At 41.3% G+C, this 26,014-nt stretch overlaps 1 protein-coding gene across 1 annotated transcript in view; it reads right to left on the minus strand.

Annotated features, from left to right (window-relative positions):
* JARID2 (jumonji and AT-rich interaction domain containing 2) overlaps positions 1-26,014 on the minus strand; it is a 278,157-nt gene that overhangs the window by 158,269 nt on the left and 93,874 nt on the right. Inside the window, exon 2 of the mRNA XM_060189331.1 lies at positions 2,565-2,700. Coding sequence (XP_060045314.1) covers positions 2,565-2,700 — 136 coding nt within the window. The remainder of the gene's footprint in view (positions 1-2,564; positions 2,701-26,014) is intronic.

Raw genomic sequence — 26,014 nt, forward strand, 5'->3', positions numbered from 1 at the left:
TACCAACTTTTCTTAGAATTTCTTAGTTTTTCTTCTTTTACCCAAATTCTGTTATGATTAAAAACATCCATGAAAAATTTTTACTAGTGATTTACAGAATTATAAGAGGTATAGGGGTCAGGCTGTAGCACAGTGGGTTAAGCACGCATGGCTCGAAACTGGAGGATGGCTTAAGATAAGAGGTATAATTCCATACCTTTCCTACCACCAGAGTTCAGTGTACCCATTTCTTCCACTGGAAACTATATTAGTTCTCCCAAGATTACAAATATGGATTGACTATTATTTCTATAACTATATTTATATATGTGCCCATTTTTTCCTATGGTCCTGCCCTCTCTTCCTAAGTCCCATCTACTACTTCTGATTGTCATCCCTCCCCCACCCTCACCCCAGATGGAATTAGAGCTCAGAGTCCTTTGATCATTTACCCCTCCGGGAATATGGACCAAAAATTTTTTTTTAATTTTTGAGAGAGACGCAGAAAGAGAAAGACACAGTGAGAAGCACCAGAGCACTGCTTAGCTCTGGCTTTTGGTAGTGTGAGGAATTGAACTGGGGATGGAACCTGGGACTTGGGAGCCTCAGGCATGAGAGTGTCTTTGCATAACCATTATGCTATCTACCCTCACCCTGGACCAAAATTCTTTATGAGTTGCCGAAGGTGGAGGGTCTGGTTTCTGTAACTGCTTCTCTACAAGACATGAGCACTGGCAGGTCTATCCATAGCCCCAAGCCTGATTCTATCTTTCCCTAATGGCTTTCACACAAATTTAATCTTTCTTTAATCCTGGACACCTAACTTTTTTGTCCTAAAAGCTATGTTTCTCCCCCACCCCCTCCCCATCTCTCCCAAATTAGGTTGTTCACAGGAAAACTGCAAAAGTCTATGGCATTACCATTTCTGGCAGGATGACAGTGTTCTCTATCACAACATAGTAGTCACAGCTCTAATTCCAGGAGATCCAGTGATGATCTACTTCAACCACCAACCCCAACTTACTCAAGCAAACACTAGGTTCAAAGTGAAGCAAAAACAAGAAGTATCATCAAACACTTTATAAACAGACACAGGACTTAAGGCTTCACAGGCAGCCAAGAAATGCAAATTGTATACTTGAGACAATAAATTTTAATACTCTTATTGTTTCTGCAAATATGAAATATTTTTAAAAAGCCACATCTGCCACACATGTTGGATAATGGTGGGGGGGTCTTGTTTCAAGTCCCATGGAACATAAAACAGAGAGTCTGAGAACTTCTGCAGGTGAGTTCAGAAAGGTCATCTTGGGAAACCCTGACATAGCTTTCTGGAGACAGTGGCAACAGGTCCTGTCTGTAAGCATTCATTCCAATAAGAAGCTTCCAGACAACTCACCTCACAACCTAAAAGACTGGAGAGGAAAGAAGCTACTAGTGAACCTGCCACTCTGCACCCTGGCAGGCTGTCGAGTACTCCATGTGGGATAACTACCACCAAAGTAAAGACTGTAAAAAGAAGAGAATTGCTTCTGTCTCACTCCTTGCTGAAAACCATGGTCACTGTTCACATTTACTGAAACTTCTCAGAGATGAATAAATATAAGAGACTATGGTATGTCCCGGAAATAAAATGGAGACTAGAATCAAATGCTTGTTCTGAAATACTTTTCACTTAAATCAAACCAAACCTGTTTAAAAAAAAAAAAAAAAAAAAAAAGACATTACAGTAGACTCAAGAAATGCTTTCATTCCAGGCCTCTAGGATCCATCTGATAACCACACAGGAAGAAGCAAGCTTTAGGATACAAAGGAATTCTATGCCACTGTATATACTGACTACCGTGTAGTAACTTGCCCAGCCTAATCAGCAAGGAAGAGGAAGGAGTCAGGTGGTGGTGCACCAGGTAAAGTACATATTACTATGCCTAAGGCCCCAGATTCAAGCCCTTGGGCCACCCTTTGTGTGTGGGGGGGGTTGTTTGAAGGGATGGGGGGGGTCGCTACACAAATGATGGAGCAGTGCTAGATGTCTGTCAAAAGCAGGGGGGAGGGAGAGAGAGAGAGAGATATGGATGGATGTGGCCACCAGGAACAGTGGTGGGTGGGGGGTGTAGAGAAGATACTTAAAGGGCTGTCAAGCCAGAAAGCAAGAAGGGCAAAAGGCACACAGTAGATTTAGGCTATTTCCTATATAAAGGGGGGATAAGAAAGAGAAACTCCTCATTGAAATCAAAGATCAAAGGCCTCTACTGTCATATTCAGAAAGGCAGCCATCCACAGCTACAAGGCAGGCTTTACCACTTTCAACTCAGAGCCTAGTAAAAAAAAAAATCACACTGCAGTTCTAATCTCATCTATGGGGGACAAAGTAGTTAAGACATGTTGCCAATTATATGATGCAGCATTTAAAGTGACATAAAAATGAATCTATAAACCCAACAGTATACTCAGAATAACTGACATTAGGGCCTGGTCTGAGAGGTACACACTGCCTAAAAGTGCATCCAATTCAGAGACATGGCTGTGCTGCGCTGCGCTGTGCTATACTATATCATCCAATTCCAACAAAATAATGAACTCACCATTTACTGCTTTCAGGCTCCCAGCAATGCCTTCCCCGTGCTGCCTTTTCTGGGCATTCTTGAATTCCTTCAGAGACAAATAAAGGACTTTACGTACCACCCTTTCTTCTGACCATGGAATCCCATCACTGTCATCCTGGAGAAACACAAGGGAAGAAGAAAAATTATTTTAAATATAAATAAATAAAGTTATTGTAAGTAACAAATACTAAGAACCAGAATAAAGATTTTTAAAAATTAAACAAGATTATCATGGGACCAAGACACAGTTCTCAGATCAAAATTACATGATACCATCAGGTGACAATACAGCCCTTCTGACAGCTCTGGAGACCTTTAAGCAAAAGGCTAGATCTGCGTAGGGAAATAAGAGTAAAATACAATCATCTCCCTTCTTTATAAACCGCACATCCAAATACCTTTGTTGCCAAGTATTACTGGAATGTTATATTCCTAGCAAAATTCAGAAAAAAGAAGTCATTACACCCATAACCAGCAGTATGATGAAACACTGTACTGGAGTAATGTCAGAATATCTACTGTGGGCTTACAAATCTGTACTGTACTCAAATTGTTATTGTTATTGCTGAGGGTTGGTGATGCCCTTCAAAATAATGTATCAGAAGAAATGAAACTGAATCTGTAGTGTTCTGTTAAGGAAATGAATGAGTCACAAAAAGAAGAGATGATTCAGAAAAGGGGGGGTGGGTCTTGGAGTGAATAACTGGGGTGGGATGGGTGATCAAGGAACTATACACAGGGAGACACCATAATAGTTATGCAAAAGACTTTCTTGCCTGAGGCTATGAGGTCCCAGATTCAATGTTCAGTCCCCTGAACAATCATAAACCAGAGGTGAACAGTTGGGGAGGGGGAGGAAGGAAGGAAGGAAGGAAGGAAGGAAGGAAGGAAGGAAGGAAGGAAGGAAGGAAGGAAGGAAGGAAGGGAGGGAGGGAGGGGTACACAGAGGGTAATGACAGATCTTGAAAGCCTAAAGTGTGGTTCACTCATGTCCATGGTATCAGCTTCAGAGCATGTTCTTGAAAAAAAAACATGAACATAATGAAGGCCAGATAAGAGTAACAAACACCCAGCAGCAACTTCCAGCAGCAGCACCACCAATAGAAACACACACACACACACACACACACACACACACACACACACACACACACACACACACGGCATACTGAGGCGAAATGGAGAGAAAAAGACCACTGGGAAATGAAATAAAAACAAAAGTGAAGTCTAGGAAAATGGAGATAGCTAATATATCCACTGAGGTAACTTTCAAAAAACCACCAAGGGAGGGTTTCAAGGTTTAAAGGTGTTGATCCACGTGGCTGAAAAAGAATCACTGGTTCTCTCTCATGGGTGTCTGCACACCCTTTGCTAATCTAAAAAGTTCATATATTCACATACCTACTTCAAGATTTAAGCATTTTATGACAGAAATCCATTTAAAGAGGGAAGTATTTGAGCTCGTCAGATAGCCTGGGCCTTAAGAGACTAAGAAAACATTAATACCCTGGGTAAAAGTTAGATCTTAAATATTCAGTTTCTTTTGCTCAAAGGGGTTGGACAGCTCAAAGTCTGACCAAGGCTGTTGTACTGGATGTCCAAATGAATCAGTTTTTACTCCCTGTCACTGGATTATTCAAATCTCCCAGGGACTTGCTAAGTGGACTAGATTACCTGTCTTTTCCAGCTCTTAAATTTCTAAACTCAGCATAAACATCAACTACACCTTGGAAATCCAACCACATAGACACATAAGCCTTAAATTACGGAACAGCGCTCTTGTTAAGGCTTGAGGATTTCCTAGACTGAGAGCCATCCTCTAGCCTACCATAGCAAAGGAAAGAGGACGCTGAAGCAGGAGTGAACTGGGATTTCCACTTCCCCTCACCACTGTTTCACTCCTGTAAGCCTATCAGGCAGAGATTTCCGTTTGCTGGTCCTCAGAGCAAAAGACATCTGCGATCCCATGGCAGTGGAGGATCAAGCAAATGAAAGTTAAAATACCGTCTCAACCTGACATAGAGGAACACTTGTCATTTCTTAACTGCTACTGGGCGCAAGTACCTAGAGACCTTTCGGTTACATGGTTAGGAATCAGAAAAATAGAGAGCCTTGAACACCCTTCTCCCTTCTAAGGAGCCAAGTAACCATCCTGAGATGATTCAGCTACACTGCACATGAAAAGCTCTATGCAGCTGAACTCATTTTTACGGCAACCTTTCTCATGAGTTTACACAAAAGCGCCCCTAGCATATTAGCTGCACCTGAATGTCTTCACCGCTGAAGGAATTAATTGCTCATTAGGCAAAAATCCACCTTTCCAGCACCCCGGGTCTATGCTATGCATAAAGGCTGTTAAGATTAAGAGGCAAAATTCTCTTCATAACAACCAGACTCCTCTTCGCAGTTTACATCTCTACAGCAGCAAAGTGATTATAAAGTATTATTTCCTACATATGCACTGCTTATAAATTACAAAATCCCCAAAAACAGTCTCCGTGTAAAACTTCTATGAGGATTTACTACAACCTGTTCAGGCTGGTGCCTTCCTCCTGACTTCAGGCCTCCATATAAGGCAATTATAGCCTACAACTAATGTCTAATTAAATCATAAAACATGTGAGATGAAAACTCCTACAAAGGAAGAGGCATTTAGGGTTCACTTACTGACACAAGTTGCTTCATTACACCTATAAAGCACTTTAAATACAGGAGAGCAAATCCACAACACAGATTATGGGATTTCAAGTTTTAGACATTAAAAAAAGCTCCCCCCCCCCGCCTTTAAAAAAATACAGGTGTTCTCTTATAAGCTATAATGCTGGTCAAGACCTGTCACTTCTCTCAATATTGATGTAAGACACAAGTTACGTAGGTACTAAGGTGACTGTACTGTTTCCAGAACTTCAAGGGGAGGTAATCATTCAAAAATTAAAATTTAAAGATTGCCCCCACACCTATGGACATCTAATCTTTGACAAAGGGGCTCAGACTATTAAATGGGGAAAACAGAGTCTCTTCAACAAATGCTGTTTGAAACAATGGCTTGAAAAAACATGCAGAAGAATGAAACTGAACCACTGTATTTCACCAAATACAAAAGTAAATTCCAAGTGGATCAAGGACTTGGATGTTAGACCACAAACTATCAGACACTTAGAAGAAAATATTGGCAGAACTCTTTTCTGCATAAATTTTAAAGACATCTTCAATGAAACGAATCCAATTACAAAGAAGACTAAGGCAAGTATAAACCTATGGGACTACATCAAATTAAAAAGCTTCTTCACAGCAAAAGAAACCACTACCCAAACCAAGAGACCCCTCACAGAATGGGAGAAGATCTTTACATGCCATACATCAGACAAGAGGTTAATAACCAACATATATAAAGAGCTTGCCAAACTCAACAACAAGACAACAAATAACCCCATCCAAAAATGGGGGGAGGACATGGACAGAATATTCAGCACAGAAAAGATCCAATAGGCTGAGAAACACATGAAAAAAATGCTCCAAGTCTCTGATTGTCAGAGAAATGCAAATAAAAACAACTTTGAGATACCACTTCACTCCTGTGAGAATGTCATACATCAGAAAAGGTAACAGCAACAAATGCTGGAGAGGGTGTGGGGTCAAAGGAACCTTCCTACACTGCTGGTGGGAATGAAAATTGGTCCAACCGCTGTGGAGAGCATTCAAGGCTAGAAATGGACCTACCCTATGATCCTGCAATTCCTCTCCTGGGGATAGATCCTAAGGAACCGAACACACCCATCCACAAAGATCTGTATACACATAGTTTCTTGGCAGCACAATTTGTAATAGCCAAAACCTGGAAGCAACCCAGGTGTCCAACAACAGATGAGTGGCTGAGCAAGTTGTGGTATATATACACAATGGAACACTACTCAGCTGTAAAAAAAATAGTGACTTCACCGTTTTCAGCCGATCTTGGACGGACCTTGAAAAAATCATGTTGAGTGAAATAAGTCAGAAACAGAAGGCTGAATATGGGATGATCTCACTCTCAGGCAGAAGTTGAAAAACAAGATCAGAAAAGAAAACACAAGTAGAACCTGAAATGGAATTGGCGTATTGCACCAAAGTCAAAGACTCTGAGGTGGGTGGGTGGGGAAAATACAGGTCCAAGAAGGATTCAGAGGACCTAGTGGGCATTGTACTGTTATATGAGAAACTAGGGAATGTTATGCATGTACAAACCATTGTACTTACTGTTGAATGTAAAACATTAATTCCTCAATTTAAAAAAAAAGTCAAAAAAAAATTAAAGATTGCCTTGGCCATTGCTATCCTGAGGAATCAGCCTACACTCAGCTACCATGCCTCTCTCTAAGGAATGCTGTCAGTAGACACAAATAGCTGAGGTGTGCTTACACCCAACCAACAGGCAACACAAGTCTATTCAAGTTGGATGTTATGGAAAGTTAGAAGTAAGTCCCTTCAATCCAACACTGTGCAGTAGCCTTATCATCCTTCCTTCACAACAGGCCAAGGACTGAGGGCTCTAGAAAACAGCCCCGACATAACTCATTACAGGGCAGACAGACAATTGAAAATACAATTATTTCTCTCCCCTCCTGCTCCCTAAGAGTTTACATGGCCTCTAGTCTGCAAGGCTTTTCCTTTTTCTTCCTCTTTACAAAGACTGTCTTATTTAATCAGCCACTTAAGCAGCCATCTGCCTGTGATCAGAAAATCATTTCTCCTATTCACCTCTATTTCCCAAGTATCTAAAACATACCTGATAAAGAAATAGTTCAGTATTTCTGGAAATAATAAAAAAAAAAAATCAAGTTCAATTCCACTGCCCTTTTTGCCTTTCACCCACACTCGGGCTACCAATGCAGCCAAGATGTTTTATGCGCCTGAAATCACACGGTTCTGTTGACTTATACCGGTTCTGTTGACTTATACCGCTGCTATCCTCATTATACACAAATACATCCCGCCCATCAGTGACTACACCCAAAGTATCATACCTCTCCAGGCAGCTTCTTTGGCTCCTGGAAAAGCCCTTCCTACTCAGACTGCCAGCACTCTGCCATTCTTCAACCACGTACAAGTAAAACTGCAAATCACCAGCTTGTCTAAAAGGCATGCACAGTTCAATTAACAACCTGTTTTGCCTTCATCTAAATATGAACCAATTATTTTGGCCAGCTCTTTGGACACACACACTATTCCACTTACTATATGCCTCCCTTCAAGCCGTCAGTACATGTTCCTGTTCATCTGTACCTCCCAGAATTCTCTCATCATGACCCCTTCTCCCCAATCATTCATTCCTAAACAGGAAGAAGCCCTTTCTTCCAGAATGGTTTCACAAAAGTAGAGTACCCATTTTATTCTGTTTTACTGGTCAACTTAGTAAAAGAAGATGGGGGGGGGGGGGAGAGAGAATGAGAATGAGAGAGGCAGGCCACACAGCAGCTTGATCCTAGTGTAAACTAAGCTGCACTAAATAGGTATCAGTTCTTTTTGTCAATTCATCAAAATATTCAAAACAGTAATACAAAAGGTAACACTATGGATAAAATATTGGACTCTCACGCCTGAGGTCCCAAATTTGTCTCCTGGCACTGTATATGCCAGAGAGATGCTCTAGTTCTCCTTCTCACCCCACACCCCAATTGATATATAAATCTTAATTTAAAAAAAAATAAAAGTTAGGCACACCCATTAGCATGTGCAAGAACCCTGCTTCACACCCCTGGTCCCTACCTGTAATGGGGAAGCTTCACAACTGCTGAAATTGTGCTGCAAGTTTATCTCTCTCTCTCCCCCTATCTTTCCCTCCCTTCTCAATGTCTATCTCTGTTCAAAATAGACATCTTTTAAAAGAGGGGGGAGAATCTTTGTTAAAAGGGAGTGGGACTGGGGAAGCACAATTCAAACCTCCAAGCAATGTACCTCCTCTTTTACCTATACCCCTCTTTTTGTTTGTATTTCTCCAGCCTCAAAATAAATGCTTTGAAAGGTCTGACACTTTGATAAAAATACTGTGGTCAGGAGGAAAAGGCAGCGGGGAAATAATCCTAATCGAAATTACTCTGCCATTGACTTCTAAATATCACTTTGATAGATGGAAGACCAAGAACTTAGGCTCTCAGAAGTGAAACCCAGAGGCTGGAAGAAAGCACACCCAGGAGAACATGAACCTAACCAAGAAAATAGTCCTGGGTTCAAACTCCAATACCACACAGAAGCACAAGAGTAGAGACATTGCAAATGTTTGGTGGCTACATATTCATTCATTCATACACACACACACACACACACACAGAGAGACATTTACAAAGGTGCAATGGCTAAAGCATTGAATTCAAAAAGCATGAGTCAGATCCCTGACGTCTTGTGTACCAGGTGATTATCCCGGTTCTCTAACAAATAATAAATCTTGTTTTTTAATATTTATTTTTTAATTATTCCCTTTCATTGCCATTGTTTTTGTGGTTATTATTGTTGTTACTGATGTTGTCATTGTTGGATAGGGCAGAGAGAAATGGAGAGAGGAGAAGAAAGAGAGGGGGAGAGAAAGACAGACACCTGCAGACCTGCTTCACCGCTTGTGAAGGGACTGCTCTACAGGTGAGGAGCCGGGGACTCGAACCGGGATTCTTACGCCATCGTTGCGCTGTGTACCACGTGCACTTAATCCACTGTGCTACCTCCCGACTCCCACAAAAAATAAATCTTAAAAAAACAAGAATTCACAAAAATGGGGGGCCAGGTGGTGGTGTACCTGGATAAATGCACACATTAGTGCTCAAGGACCCAGGGTCAAGCCCCTGATTCCCCACCTGCAGGGAGGAAAGCTTCACGAGTGGTGAAGCAGGGCTGCAGGTGTCTTTCTGTCTCTTTCCTTCGCTGTATTTCCCTCTCCACTCTGTCTCTACCCAATAATAAAAACATTTATTTAAAAAAGGAATTGGGGGTCGGGCGGTGGCTCAGTGGGTTAAGCGCACGAGGCGCAAAGCGCAGGGACCGGCGTAAGGATCCCGGTTCGAGCTCCCGGCTCCCCACCTGCAGGGGAGTCGTTTCACAGGCGGTGAAGCAGGTCTGCAGGTGTCTATCTTTCTCTCCCCCCCTCTCTCCATTTCTCTCTTTCCTGTCCAACAACTAACGACATCAACGATGGTAATAATAATAACCACAACGAGGCTACAACAACAAGGGCAACAAAAGGGGGAAAAATGGCACCGAGCCCAGCAATAACCCTGGGGGGGGGGGGGTGAGTTAACAAAAATGGCAATTAGTCAAGAATTAAATGTTCTAGTTAGTAATATCTTTTAATAAAGAGTATAACATAATCCTAGATGCCCTAAAATTTATAACAGACCTTTAAAAAGGAGTACAAAAATAAACACACACAAGAAATAAGCTCACAGGGTCGGGCAGTAGTGCAGCGGGTTAAGCACATGTGGCACAAAGCGCAAGGGCAGGCTAAGGGTCCCTGTTCAAGCCCCCAGCTCTCCACCTGCAGGGGTGGGGGGGGGGTCTGATTCACAAGTGGTGACGCAGCTCTGCAGTCTATCTTTCTCTAGCCCTCTGTCTTCCTCTCTTCTATTTCTCTCTGTCCTATCTAACAATTATGACATCGATCATAACAACAATAAAACAAGGGCAACAAAAGGGGGGAGCAAATTAAAAAAAATAAGCTCACAATAGTTATAGTTCTTCTAGCAAGCACTACCTAACAATTCTCCAAAGCTCACAGTCTAAGTTAGAAATTTGACAGCCTTTTTTGTTTTTTCTTTTTTGCCTCCAGGGTTATCGCTGGGGCTTGGTAATCCACTGTTCCTGAAGACTATTTTTTCCCTTTTGTTGCCCTTTTTGTTTTATCGTTGTTGTGATTATTGTTGTTGTTGTTGTTGTTGGACAGGACAGAGAGAAGTCGAGAGGGGGGGACGGCAGAGGGGGAAAGATAGACACCTGCAAACCTGCTTCACCACTTGTGAACTGCCCCCCCCCCTGCAGGTGGGGAGCCAGGAGCTCGAACCAGGATCCTTGAGTAGGTCCTTGTGCTTTGAGTAATGTGCTATTAACCCACTGAGCTACTGCCTGAACCTCAATTTGACAGCCTTCTACAACCTCCTTCCAGAACACTGCCAACTTCAACCAAAAGTGTGGGTCACAGACACTACTACTCACCTTCACCACTTGGTGTCTCCTTAAAAAATGCACTCTTGTGCCCCACCCCAAATCAAAATTATCAAAATCTGCATTTTTAACAAAACCACCCAGGTAATTCCTATGCACATTAAAATTTCAGAAGCTTTGTAGTACATCCCATGCTCGCTTCATATCAATGTTTAATGTACATCAAATACAGGCAAAGGTGTAGGTGAAGATGAATACTACCAGGGGAATATCTATTGTTATGTCTTCTGTCATAATTAAGCCTATATTATTAATATATTCATGAGTCTCTTGTGACCAAGTAACAGAGGTGAAAACCATAGGTAAGGCATTAAGTAACCCTAGTTCTCTGAATCATTCCTTAAGTAGCACAGTCTTTCAAAAAACAACAACAACAACAAAAAAAACCTCACCTTCTGTTTGCCCATCTTAGGGTGACTGCCCTAAAATTTAACATTCACAATTAAATGCACATTCCAGGATGTGGAAAATACTACAGAACAGGCTCAACATATGCAATAAATTCATTCCTATGTCCACACACAAATCTAAAGGCTATGGTGACTCTTAGTGGCCACAGTCTACTGTGGGACTCCATTTACAGGATTTTTTTTTTTTTCCTTTTTCTCATTTACAAGCTGTTATAACTGCAATAGCCTCCATAGTGATGTGATTTTTCACTGGAGGGGGAGGGAAGGAGAAGTATTGTTAATGTGATGCAACAAAACCCAAAGGGTCACTCCAGTCCAATCCAGTGGGGTGGGGTGGGGGGAGAAGAATTATTTTCTTGTGATGTTCTCCTCACTGTTGAAGCAACACACACAGACACACACACACACACACACACACACACACACACACAGCACAGGTCACCAACAGAAAAGTCATGTGTGTGAGATACGAATAAAAAATAAAGCTGTCTTCCTTAATCAGATTAAGGAATCACTTTACAAGACAGAAAAGAAAGTACAAGACCTGTTGAGTATAGGCTGCCATGCTCTCTGCCCAGGAACTCTTGTGAAGGAGAAAACAGGGTTGAGAGCGTCAGCACTGAGCAGCATAGATCGTGTCTGTTTCTCATGTTCTTCAGTTATCACCTGCTCCAGCCTTCACTAAGGTTGTAAATTCAAATCAATATTTGGTTTAAATGAAGCCTGGAATTGGGCATCCTAACAAAAATAAATTTGCTGGCCACTCAAAATGTCTCTTCATGACCCCCTACTTTAAACACTGGATTATAGATTTGATTGATTATACAGCGTAACAGCACCAAGAGTTCTAATTTACTGCCTCAAGAGTGATCAGCTCGTGGATACAGTGAAGTCAAGCTCTCCACTTGGCCACAGGCCAGACAGAGCCTCTTAAGGCTACTGCCCTGCAACAAAAGCCAACTCTTCAACAAGACTGGCTTTCCAATCTCTTCAGAGCCCCCAGATATCGTAGTGAAAGAAAACAGGCATGTCCAAGGTCAAGCCTGTAGAAACAGAAGTTGGGCAGAAGGAAGAGAATATACAAAGTGCTCGTGAGCATACTGAGTACTGTACACAGGTCAGTTATATCACAATCAGCTCAGACATGGTACCGATGCGAACAGTTCTCCTCCCTCCCTAGGATGAGGTCCAAAACATTCACTGCTTTCTCTCTTTAGCAAAGAATGAAAGGGCAGTGAGAGGGACTCAACATGCAGAACTCTTGACTTTCATGTTTGAGGCCCTTAGATGCTTGGCACCACATGAGAGTACCAAGGACCAAAAAGGGCAGATGCAGCTCTGTGGATGAAAAGAAACTCTCCCTCAGTCTCCAAAAATATATAAGAAGCATTGAGTGGTCCGGGAGGTGGCGCAGTAGCTAAAGCACTGGGCTCTCAAGCAAGAGGTCCCAAGTTCAATCCCCGACAGTACATATACCAGAGTGATGTCTGGTTCTTTCTCTCTCTCCTATCTTTCTCATTAATGAATAAATAAAATCTTTAAAAAAAAAAATGCACTGGGCCATATACCCAAGGAACTGCTTATATTAAAAAAAAAAAAAAACCTGGTAGAGAACACAGATCGCATATTCAAGGGCTCAGGTTCTAGCCCCCTGGTCCCTGCCTGAACACAGGAAGCGTCACAAGTAGTGTCACAAGTGCTTCTCTCCCTCCCTCTCTCTTTCTCTCTCTCTCTCATCTTCCCTTCCCTCAATTTCTCTGCTGGGGAGGAGGGAGAGAAGAAATGGAGAAAAAAGCCACTGGGAGTGTTGGATTCATCATACTGGCACCCACTGAAAACCCTGGTGGCAATTAAACTTAGAGCCAGCATAGTAATTCACTTACTGTGCTGCCTTACCATGTACATGATCCACTGATCCACTGAGCCTGGACCCCAGCACACGGGGGGGGGCGGGGGGGGGGGCGGGGGGGGGCGGCGGCAGTGCGCGCCTTCAGTGCTGTGGTCTCTATCTCTATGGAGGAGGGGAGGAAGAAGGATAAATCCAGATTGTGGAAACCCCAGCAGCAACAAAACAAAAAACAAAGCCACAACACAAACAAAAAATTAAACGTAGTGGCCCAGGTAGTAGCATAGTAGATAAGGTATTGAATTTCCCCAGCACTGTTCTGGTTTTCTCTCCTACTTCCATTAATAAAATAAATATATTAAATTAAATGGATGTAAAAAGAAGTAACCATGTCACCCAAAGGTCATGCAGCTCAAGAAATACAGAAGCTGGTCCAAATGCTTGGGTCTACTGCACCACAGGTGCCAGACCAGGAAGTGAAATTTCACAACTCAGAAACTTTTCATGAAAGGAAAACATCAAATTTGTAACTCATATTGGCTCCTAAGTGAAAGCAAATTTAAATTTACTAATCTATGATGTGGAACTATACACTGTAATCTTGCAATCTTGTAACTATTAATCACAAATTAAAAATGGAACTTGTTTACTAATCTGAAGAGGTTAAATGGCATATGAAAAGCAAAACAACTCTTAAGGGCAGCAACTCTACAGATTGGGGAAAGGGTTCTCTTATTGACCTGACAACTAACTACAACTGTATAATGGAATATCAATTCTAAGGACACTTCTCAAAACATCCTTATGCATTATGTTCAGGTCTTGGTTTTTATCATTTCAAATCCAGGTTAGGCATGGGAGAGACAACAAAATGGTTGTGCAAAGAGACTCATGCCTGAAGCTCTAATGTCCCAGGTTTAATCCCCAGCACCACCATAAGCCAGAGCTGAATAGTGCTCTGGTGAAAAAAAAATCAAACTCAGACGGGAATGGTAGAGCAACAGAAGTGCACGACTCAGTTTGCAGGTCAATCCCTAGCAAAAATACCAAAGTGGTGTTGTGGTGTTCTGGTCTTGGTCGGTTGGTGTGTGTGTGTGTGTGTGTGTGTGTGTGTGTGTGTGTGTGTGTGTGTGTGTGTGTGTGTCTCCCATATGTAATAAATAAATGTTTTAAAATTCAAGTAATTTTGACTTAAGAAAGACAAGTGATGAAAAAGTATGGGTGAGAGAGAACCACATTTTTATGAGTTTTCTAAAGGCACTTCCCAGCAAATTCAACTATTAAAAATTACCAAAGCAGCCCAGCAGAGTGCTGCTCTGTCCTCTCAATGCCCCTCTTCTCAAGCTAATGGAATAAATAAAATCAAACCAGAAAAAGTGTAAAAACTTGAGAGAGAGAGAGAGAGAGAGAGAGAGAGAGGGAGAGAGAGAGAGAGAGAAAGAAAGCATTATGGCTATGGCTCACTCAATAAAGGGTAGAGGCCTGGGTTATTAGATCCTATCCTAATATTTTGGTGTCTTTTAAAATTTTTTTTAATATTTACTTATTTATTTTCCCTTTTTTAAAATATTTATTTATTTATTTATTTATGAGGGGGATAGGAGGAGAGACAGAAAGAACCAGACATTACTCTGGTACATGTGCTTCCGGGGATTGAACTCGTGACCTCATAGCTTGAGAGGGCAACACTTTATCCACTGCGCCATCTCCCAGACCACTATTTTCCCTTTTGTTGCCCTTGTTTTATTGTTGTAGTTATTATTGTTGTTGTTGTTGATGTTGTCGTTGTTGGATAAGACAGAGAGAGGAGGGGAAGACAGAGAGGGGGAGAGAAAGACAGACACCTGCAGACCTGCTTCACAGCCCCTGCAGGTGACCATCCTTGCGCTTTGCACCATGTGCACTTAACCTGCTGCGCTCCCTTGGTGTCTCTTCTTGCTGTTTCTCCACCCACCCACCCACCCCATCACCAGTGAGAGATGGAGTCAGTAGATCACATTAAAAAATTAAGGTCCAATGTAAGGCAGTTGGTTTTCTACCATTTGCGAGCAAACTGCATAGTCATGATCAAAGGTAGAGTGATGGGGGGGGGGGTTTTTTTCACCCCACACAACACTACAGAGCCTATTTCTTTTTCTTTTTTTTTTTTTTTTTGCCTCTGGGGTTATCGCTGGGGCTTAGTACCAGCACTACGAATCCATTGCTCTATTTTTTTAAGTATTTATTTATTTATTTATTTATTTATTTATTTATTTATTTGAAAGAAAGAGCCAGACATCACTCTGATACATGTGCTGCCAGGAATTGAACTCGGGATCTCATGCTTGAGAGTCCAACGCTTTATCCACTGCACCACCTACTGAACCACCCAATGCTCTATTTTTCTATTTTCCCATTTTTGTTGTCCTTGTTGTTTATCATTGCTGTTATTGCTGTTGTTGTTGTTGGATAGGACAGAGAAATTGACAGAGATGGGGAGGATAGAGCGGGGGAAAGACAGACATCTACAGACCTGCCTCACCACTAGTGAAGTGACCTTCTCCACCCCACCCCACCCCCGACACAGAGCGGTGGGCTCAAACCTGGATCCTTACACAAGTCCTTGGGCTTTGTGCCATGTGCACTTAACCTGCTGTGCTACCGCCCTCCCCCCAGAGCCTATTTCTTAACATAACCATTACATTTATGATGCTAACATCCAAAACATACTAGGACTGATGTGTAATACACACCTGTGTTTTAAACTGAAATCTAGAACCCTCCATTAATGATTTACTGTTAATATGCTGTAAAAGTGGTATGCAGGGTATACAGCAGGCATTACATTCCACAGAAATACTCCAGCTTCCAAGAGGGGAAAGATGGGGTGCAGAGAGAGGAAGAAGAGAAGAGACCAAATACATCAAATGCTCTTCAGACCCTCTTAGAAGTAAAATAAAGAAGACGCAGATGCAGGTGCAGGGAAGCGATCATTCTGGTCCACAGGTAGAAAGCCCTTCTAACATGCAATCTCTTCAGATTCTGTTTCTATTATCCACCTTACCAGAGCTCTGGAAATGTGACCACCCTCTCCCATTCCGTCCCATGCCCAAATCAATCAATCAATCTGTCTCTCTCTCTCTCTCTCTCTCTCTCTCTCTCTCTCTCTCTCACACACACACACACACACACACACACACACACACACTGTAGCCCCTTTTAAAAAGAAAAAGTGCACTGCATACCCTAAATTGGATTAATGCCACATTATGGGAAGGAAAATGGATCTACCGGCCACTACACAGAGCTGACCAATGAGAAAACAAAATTTGAAAGACGGGACCCCAGAGGTAGGAGGAGAAAAAGAACTGCTAGCTCTTTCCTTCTCTCAAGGAAAAATGACTAGAAACCATGATAGGAATGCCTTTTACATTTAGAGGAACAAATTTCACATATACCTGCTGTTAATTCAGCCTACTTAATATAATTTGTTGCTGTCTGAAATGCCAGCCACTTCCATCAACAGTTTGAAGAGAGAACAATGAAAGCATTAAAAAAAAATTGTTGAGGATGTTGATTCTTGGCAGGAATTCAATATAAACAAGGATTTATAGAGCCAAAAAGAGAGTGAATACTGAAGAAAAATGTGAAAGGTACAACTTATGTGGGTTAAAAGTAGTGCTTCTTCACTTTTAACAAAATAATTTCCTCTCCATTAGAAATGTCACATCTACTAGCTGCTAATCCATTTATTTTAATTCTATGAGACACTTCAACTGTCAATATTTAAACATCAAAGAGAAATCAGGAATATATTCACACCTCAAAATGAGATAAGTGGCCAGGAAGTCACTGACTTACTAAACTTGTGAATGATTTTCTTTGCCTCAGTTTTAAATTAAAAGCACTTCAAGCAACACATTTCTTCAGACAGGATGAAGTAAATGGTCTGAAAATGCTTATGCAAGTAGAGTTTTACTTCTTCCAAACTCCCATTAAATAATGTGTACTTATCTTTGATTACTGCCTATTTAAAAAAAAAAAAAGCTACAGCTGAAATTGGATTAAGAACTTCTGCTGAAAAACGATTTATTGCATAACACATCTCTGACAGCCTGAATCTCTGGCCACCAACTGAGCCTTTATAAAAATCTGCTGGGCAGCTGCCAAGTCAGCTCTTTTCGTCTGAGCATGTCAGACATCGCCGTTGTCAAGGCAGCAGGAGCATGGGCTGCAACACAGCCCAGTCTTGGTTAAATGGTACAGCAGCAGCCACCGCAGCAAGGGCCATACAACAGTCTTCCCCGGTTCTTCATTTGACAGTTTGTTGCTTCAACATAATCAAAAGGACTCACGATCTACAGCAGGATTATCTCCAAGAATCCAGCCGAAATTTAGATTGTCAGCTTGTCTTTAGTGGAGAGGGAAAAGGGAGTTGGGGACTAAACCAAATTACAAATAATTGACCAGTGCCTTGGGGGGAAAAAAACAAATCAGAATAAAGGACCATTCAGAATCAGCATGTCAGTGTGTGATTATACAACAACTTCATTTGGGAATAAATTAACAAGTAGGTTCCTGGAGGAATTCTAACTGACTTGGATCAGTAATCATTAAAGTTCTTTTATGCTAATAAGAATCACCCCCAATCTACCCTCAAATGGCATTTTTTAAATATTTTTTTAAAGATTTATTTATTCATGAGAAATGATAGTAGAGAGAGAAAGAACCAGATATCACTCTGGTACATGTGCTACCGGGGATTGAACTTGGGACCTCTTGCAGGAGAGTCCAAAGCCTTATTCACTGCACCACCTCCCGCACCACAAAATGGTATATTCTAAGCTATACTATCCAACAGAGTAGTCACTACAAACATGAGGCTATTTACAATTAAGTTATTGAATAATTAAAATAAAAAATTAAGTTCCTTAAAGTCATACTGAACACATTTCAAGACCTTAATAACCAAATGTCACTTAAAATGGGCAAATACAGCTACAGAATGCTTCCATGATCATAGAAAATTCTGTTCTGCAGCATACATTGAAATTTAATCGGGTAAGACTTACTTGCTACTGTATTCCACACCAAGACCAAGATTTTTTCAAAATGTCTATCTTTGTGCTCTACTCATCTTAGTAGGAAAATTATGGAATACTAGAAAACTACACAAGACTGTAAGAGCTTAAAGTAGTTAAGAACTATCTGAAAATACAGCTACCCGCCTGCACAACTCTAAGAAAAGTGATTCCAATTCAGTCCATTACAACTGGCCTTCAGGTTTTGCTGGGAATGTAAATGAAACTTGAAAAGGAAGTATAAAATTATTCAATCTACGAGTAAGCCTAGAAGGTGTATGTCTATGTTTTAATCCCTAAGATTAAAACCACACAAAAGCTTCCTACCAGCAAGTTTCCCACCACCAATAGGGTGAACCAACATCTAACTGCTGAGTTTGGCTGCTGCCCTATCTAAGGCCAGTCAAGGTCATAGGTGGGCTGTGAGCCTGGCAGAAGGCTCGAGCAATTTTTACACTTCTGCTTCTTTCCTCAGGATTTAAGCATGGTCACCAACTAATTTACTTGCTGGCTTTTTTTTTTTTTTGCCTAGCAGCCTAGCAGCCCAACCTTCAGAAAATAAATCATAAATATGCACACAATCCCAGGAGAGTGGCTGTATGGACATGCTACAATATAAATATAGCAAACCATACTAACCTTAACTTTGCATATTTAACATCAACTGACAGTGTGTCACGTTTGTTCCAAAATACCTTACCTCTTTTCTTGTGCCCTCCACCCAGGAAGGACCCTACCACCACCACCACCACTCTCACAATCACTACAGGTGTGGGTTTCTAGAAGCTATTTCAGTATCTGTTCCCCCTCCAAACTTCACTTTATATTAGTGACACATGTAGATCACCATGTGACTGGCTACTACTACTACTTGCCTTTTGTGTATATTCTCCTCTACATTTAAGAACTACTTACTACGAACATTTCAAAATGATAATTCTGAAGTGCCAGGCAAATTACATACTACTAATGTGTGATACCACAGCACTTGCCATTTGTTTTAATCATCCTTGTGTTTCCAATCCACAGTGATGAGTCTAGCAATAGCAGGCATTCGTTCACATTCCCTGAGAGTGAACACACATAAACAGATGCAAACTATAAGCGTGAGGTTTAAAAAAAAAAAAAAAAAGGAACTTAAAGTGTTAGAATTCTACTTCCTCTAGTAAAACAACAATGGGAGTGGTTACGAACTTGGGCATTCAAGAGAAACAAGAACAGAGCTAGACAGACCACACCTTGCAGTTCCCACCCTCAGTTTCGCCCAGGTGCTGCAGATGCTGTCAGTTTGAAGTTCCAATTTGAGATCCACAGAGGCATGAAAGGCTTGCAGTTGATCTGACTTCCACACTTGCTTTTCCATAAAAACTACCCATGCTACCATGAAAAACATTACAGTTGCCAAGCTGTATGCAAACTTTTTATTGGCAGCCTCTCTCTCTCTCCCCCCCTTGGTTTTCCTGTTTCTTCTACCCTTGTACTTCCAGCTCTGATTTTTCTGCTACTTCCACAGTGCCCCTATCTCTTGATAACCCACCACACTACCACTTTTCTGAGATTCTATTTCAATTAACCCTACTGCACGCTCTTACTCATGGTTAGGAACAAACTCCATGGTTTGGAAACCTGAATGTGATTTGGCACTTCTTCCCGTGGTTCATATTCACTCAAAACTTACAAATTCATCTCTCTTAAAAGAACCTTCCAAAACATCTGTCACCAGTTTCCATTCAAAACATCCTCCCCACACTCCACTGAAAACACAGCCACACTGATGCCATCACTACTCCCTCTCCTCAAAACCCTTCAGTTACTTCCCCAATGTCTGTGGAGGAAATGTCCAAATTTCCTGACAAAGCCTACAGTTTTTCTATTTAAATAAATTAACCATAAAGGTTCATAGCCTAGTTTATACCTCTCAACTTCCCCCAGCCTCCCTAAAGTGGCATGGTATAACTACTTCAAGTAGAAGCAATCTTTGCATCTCCATGTCAAAACATACCAAAATCAGGAGATGAGCATGACTTCAAGGAGGTACCACCATTAAGTCAGAATTCAGTAAGACTCAGATTAAAAAAAAAAAAAAAAAAAGGCTTCCTCGATACAAAGGATAAAGCTCCAATTACAATTCTCATTTTCATGCAACACTTTGGTCAGATAACCGAACACTTATGCTCAATTTACTAGACATGTCTGCATGTCTATTTTAGTATTTACCCACAGCTCTTGGGTGTGTGCCCCCCTCCCTTTTATTTGTTAACTGGAGAGGAAGGGTGGAGAAAAGGGGAAGGAGGAGAGAAAAATCACTTAGGTATATGCAATATCAGGGATCATTGTCATACACTTTATCCACTAGGCCACCTCCTATAGGCCACTGCTCTTGGTTTTTAAATTGCATGGAATCTGTCATTTTATGTAACCAGAACACTTACTATACAAGTAACTATATTCAAACTGTACATGTATATGTTATATGTATCAATTTAATGTTTATATTTAGATGTTCCATATATATATACATATATGTGTATATATATATATATCACCTAAATTAATCTGTTTTTTGTGACAAGATTTAATCATATTACTATTTCACAGTGGTTAGAAAACTCCACAATTCTTTCTATCAACTAAAGGAAACTGGACATCTTTGTGGATTCCATACTCAAGGAAGTTTTAGTATGTCTTCTTTCATATAGGGTGAGATTTCCTCAAGTTATTCAGTCTATACACTTGACATTTATGTGAGTTTAGAGGTCTGAGTTTGGGCTGGGGAGAAAGTATAATAATTAAGCAAACAACATTCATGCTTAAGGCTCAAAGGTCCCAGGTTCAATTTCCAGTATCACCATAAACCAAAATTAGGCTGTGCTCTGGTGAAACAGGGAAATCCATGCTTATCGCAGAGACAACCCCCCACCTCATCTCACCTCACTTCACCCCACCCCAGTCTGAGGACTGATCCCCCACCAAGGGGGACTGTACATAATATGTGGAATATCATTATAAGCAAAGCTGTTAAGAAGAACAAATATGGGGGGGCAGTGTTGTAGGTATCTCTCTGTCTCTTTTCCTCTCTACCTCCTCCTCCCCCCTCTCAATTTCTCTCTGTCTATCCAATAATAAAAATATAAAAAATAAATAGATAAGAAAAACAAATATGGTTATCCAGAAGTAAAGTCACACATTTTTCCAATGTTGGCACTGAAAGCAAGCACAACAAAAGTCTAGATATAAGCAGAATGAATAAGGTAGAAGTCCATTATTTACACTTCCTCAAATGTGTAAATGAATAAAGCAGAGATGGGAAGATGACAACCTTACTCTAAATAGGAACCCCCTGGAGAGATCTGAGCAAGAACAGAATCTGATTTGCATTTTGGAGAGTTGTCACAAGTTGCAGTGTTGAGAATCAACCCAGGGGGTTGGTTTGGCAGCTGAACAGGGCAGTGGGTAACTGCCTACAAAGAGTGGAGGCCAGAGTTGTAGCAAGGGACTGTATTCTGGAAACATTTTAAAAGGCTGAGGTGGAAATGTATGAAAAAGGAATCGAGAACTCCAAAAATTTCCAGCTCAGTTAAACAGAGTTGTCTCTAGATGCTTCTGAAAAAGAGTCCTTTCGGAGGACCCAACTGTTTTAAGATACGCTGAGTTTGAGTCTGTCACAGAAGAGGTCAAAATCCATGCAGTATGTCAGAGCTAAAGATCTTTACATAGCTGAGAAGTTTTTAAAAGTAATATTATAATCAAAATTAAGGGCCTGGAGAGAGGTCTCAGAATTACAAAACATTCCTGAGGTCCAGGTTCCATTCCTAACACCGTTGTATGCTGGAGCTAACCAATACTCTGGTCTCCCACACAAATAATTTCTTAAATAAATAAATAAAAAAAAAAAAAAAAAAAAAAAAAAAGCAAACTAAAGGCTCAGCAAAATAGCTCATATGGGCAGCATGCCTTGTCTGCTGTGTATGTGACCCAGGCTCAAGACAGTCTTACACCATGCATGCTGAAGGAAGGTTTTGGTGCTGTGGTTTCTTCAACCCGAGCACTGCTTCAAGCTGTCTTTAAAAAAAAGAAAAGAAAAAGAAAACACTTAAAAGTTAAGAATGAGGAATCAGGCGGTAGCATAGCGAGTTAAGCGCACATGGCACAAAGGACCAGCCTAAGGACGAGAGTACAGATCCCGATTCGAGCCCCAGCTCGGCTCCCCACCTGCAGGGGAGTCGCTTCACAGGCAGTGAAGTAAGTCTGCAGGTGTCTTTCTCTCCCCCTCTGTCTTCCCCTCCTCTCTCCATTTCTCTCTGCCCTATCCAACAACAACAATAATAACTACAACAATAAAACAAGGACAACAAAAAGGGAATAACTAAATGGAGGAAGGGGAGGAGGAGGAGAAGAAGGGTACCCCAGCAATTGAGATCTGGACTTGCAAACATTGAGATTCCCTAGTACCAAGAACGATGTTATGGGTGTGCCCCTCCTCCCAATCCTGTAGTCCACCTGTCTCATGAAATAATTCAATCAATCAAAAAAATAAAGTGAAGTCATGTAAGCGCTGACTGTCCTATGTAAGTCATTTTATGACTAAGAGGGTTTACAGAGCCGTAATGAAAATAGCTTTAAAAATAAAGAGCAAGGGGAGTCGGACAGTAGCACAGTGGATTAAGCGCAAGTGACTGCAAAGAGCAAGGACCAGCATGATCTGGGTTCCAGCCTCTGGCTCCCCATCTGCGGGGAATCACTTCACAAGTGAAGCAGGTCTTCCTCTGCCCCTCTGCCTATCAATAACAAGAATAACTACCAAAAAAAAAAAAAAGTAACAAAAGGGAATATTTTTAAATAAAGCAGGTCTCTATCCTTCTCTCTCTCCCCCCCCACCTCTCAATTTCTGTCTCTTATCAAAATAAATATTTAAAAATGTTCACTACTGTAAATGTGAGCCTGGAGGTGGTGCTGTGGTAGAATTCTGGGCTTACAAACATGAGGTCACAGGTTCCGTTTCTGGCATCGTTATGTGCCAGTGATGCTGCTTGTGTGCGCTCTATGAAATAAATCTTTTTTAAAAAATCAAGTGCAGTAAGTGAAAGCAGAGGATTGAACACAAAAGGAAGGGATAAAGGGAAAACCATAACTCATGCCCACTGCTGGACATAGGTGGAATAGACCATGGGCAAGGAACCACAAGCCATGTGAAGTCATATGACCAGCATCAATCTGTCTATCTCCCTCACACATGCTGCAAGACAACCTTTATTTTTAGATTCCACTTGCAAATAAGAGAATGACACCTACCCCTGGTAGAAGCTGGGGGCCTAGGCAACAGTGAGTAAGTGGCCCGAGGCCCATTCGCAGAAGCCTCCAAACTCTGTTATCACAACACGCACTACACTGCAAGCCTAGGGTGTGCAGACAAGGAGCCCCACATCAGAAAGCTACATGTGGAGGTAAGATAAACTACAATCTGTTTCCTTTCAACGGTCTTCAGAAATGATTCTGAGCATCTAACTGGATGCCAACAACCCCTGCTGGGCTGACACACGGAAGAACAGCCCAAAGCGCAGAACTCAAAATCCAAAGCAGTAAATCTTAAGACTTAGGAAGAACACAGAAAAAAATTTCCTACGAAAGAGATAAACATTTTCATTCCCCCTAAGAATCACACCCTTATCTATGGTCATACCGATGCTGTGCTTTACTCTTGAATTTTTGTTTTCAGTACATCTCCAACTACTGAGGCAAAGGTCTTCTCTCCTGAAGCCAAGCTTCACTGGCTCTGCTGGAACCTCATATTCATTCCATCTTCCCAGAAAGTCCACCTCAGTCTCATCACTGGAGATTTGCTATTCAAAGTCTGAATGGCACTAGAAGTACTTCTCTAGAATGCTAGTTTTCAAGCATGACTATCCTGGAAATCCCCAGGGGAGCTTTATTAAGCCCAAGTTTCCTGGCCATCTTGATTTAACAGGTCTAGGGTGTGGCTTATGTCTTGAGATTTCAATAAAACTAAAATCCCAATTCTAAAAACTGCCCTGAGGCTGCACATCTACCAACCATCTTGCTATGTTAAAATAATCTGTATTCTGACAGCAATCTTGTACACATTAGAAGCACAGTAAGTAACTGTTAAAGAAATGAAGCTTAAGGGTGTGGGTAGAGAGCTCTGAAATCCCAGGTTCAATATCTTCCCACCCTCACTACACCTCCCTCCCCCCCCCCCCAAAGCCAGAGCTGAGTAGTGCTCTGAGGAGAGAGGGGGAAAAAAAAAAAAAGGAAAGGGGGATGGGATGGGAGGCTTTGGGAGTCTAGCAGTAGCACAGCTGGTGAAGCGCACCTGGCGCAAAGCACAAGGACCAAAGTAACCATCTGGTTTGAGCCCCACCTGCAGGGGAGTCACTTCACAGGCCGTGAAGCAGGTCTGCAGGTGTCTCTCTCTCTCCCCGTCTTCCCCCTCCTCTCTCTATTTCTCTCTGTCCTAACAATGATGACAACAATAACAACAATAACTACAACAATTAAAAAACAAGGGCAACAAAAGGGGAAATAAATATAAAAAAACTAAAAAAAAAAAAAAAAAGACATGAAGCTTTTAAAAAAAAAACCTTGCTAAACTAAGAAAAATCATTCAAGAAGAGCGTACAGACTGTTTAAGAACACTTTTAAAATTTTTTTTAAATTATCTTTATGTATTGGATAGAGACAGCCAGAAATCAAGAAAGAGAAGGTGATAGGGAGAGAGGCAGAAAGACACCTGCAGCCCTGCTTCATCACTTGTAAAGTTCTCCATCTGCAGGTGGGGACTGGCGGCTCGAAGCCGGGTCCTTGCACATTGTAATACATGCGCTCAACCAGGTGCACCATTACCTGGCCCCAAGAACACTTTTTCTCTGACACAACTCTGGCTACTGGTGGTTTAAAAGACTGAAACGAAGACCTCATGAATGAAAACCTGCTTCACTTTCTTCTCAGCCCCACTTTTTACTTATTTTCTTTCCAGTAATTCTCTAGAATCAAAAACTCGGTATTTTCTGAAACCAAGAAAAAACAGTTTTAGCCAAAGTCTGAAGTTTTCATCCTCTGAAACATAAAATGAGTAGCTGTTAGCTTAAAGGAACAAAAATCATAGTGTTCTAAACAACTCAGCGCTTCTAAGCACCAACTGAATGAGGGCAAAATCCTGCATGTCTAAATTAGACACCGTTAAATTCAGATGTCCCAACTAGATAAAAAAAATATAATGTCTTTGTTGTACTTATGTTGGCAAAGTAGATTATGACAGCTCACATGACATATCAGAATAGGAGTGAAGAGATTTGAAAGGCAGGTCATCTCTAATCCTATAGATGGAAATACAAAGAAGTGAATTTGTGGGGGTGGGGGGCTTTCCTATGTCAACTTTTTCTTCTAGTTACCCTAAAACCCAAGGTACTGATGTAACAACACCAGTTACAAAGCTATCTCATGGACACAGCAAAAGCTTCATTGCTCTTTCTGTGGCACCACAGTAAAGACATTTTAACTCTGTGAAATCTCCAGCACACTTATATATAGAAATCTGTTTTCTTAAGTAATCATCTAAAATACATCCAAAAGGTTGAGCAAACTGCCTGTTCCCTTTTTTCTTCCTTAACAGTTCCCAGTTATGGGGAGTGGGATGAGGTGGGGTAGGATGAGGTGGGAGGAAATGTCTTTCTTCCCATTCAGTAATTGCACACATCTGACTAAGATTTTATCCTAAAAGCTGATAATAAAATAACTAAAAGAATGGGGCAGGGAGGTGGTTATCCTGTACAAAGCAAATCTTCCTCCCCTGCCCTCCAATGGCCAGTTGGGGTTTGGCAAACTTTTCATACCATTTTATAAAGGCCCTCACCTCAAAGAAACACTTTCCAATTTTAACATAAATACCCAACACAAAGAAACACAGCAGGC

This window comes from Erinaceus europaeus, chromosome 4 (genome assembly GCF_950295315.1).
Source record: "Erinaceus europaeus chromosome 4, mEriEur2.1, whole genome shotgun sequence".
In the NCBI taxonomy this organism is placed as follows: Eukaryota; Metazoa; Chordata; class Mammalia; order Eulipotyphla; family Erinaceidae; genus Erinaceus; species Erinaceus europaeus.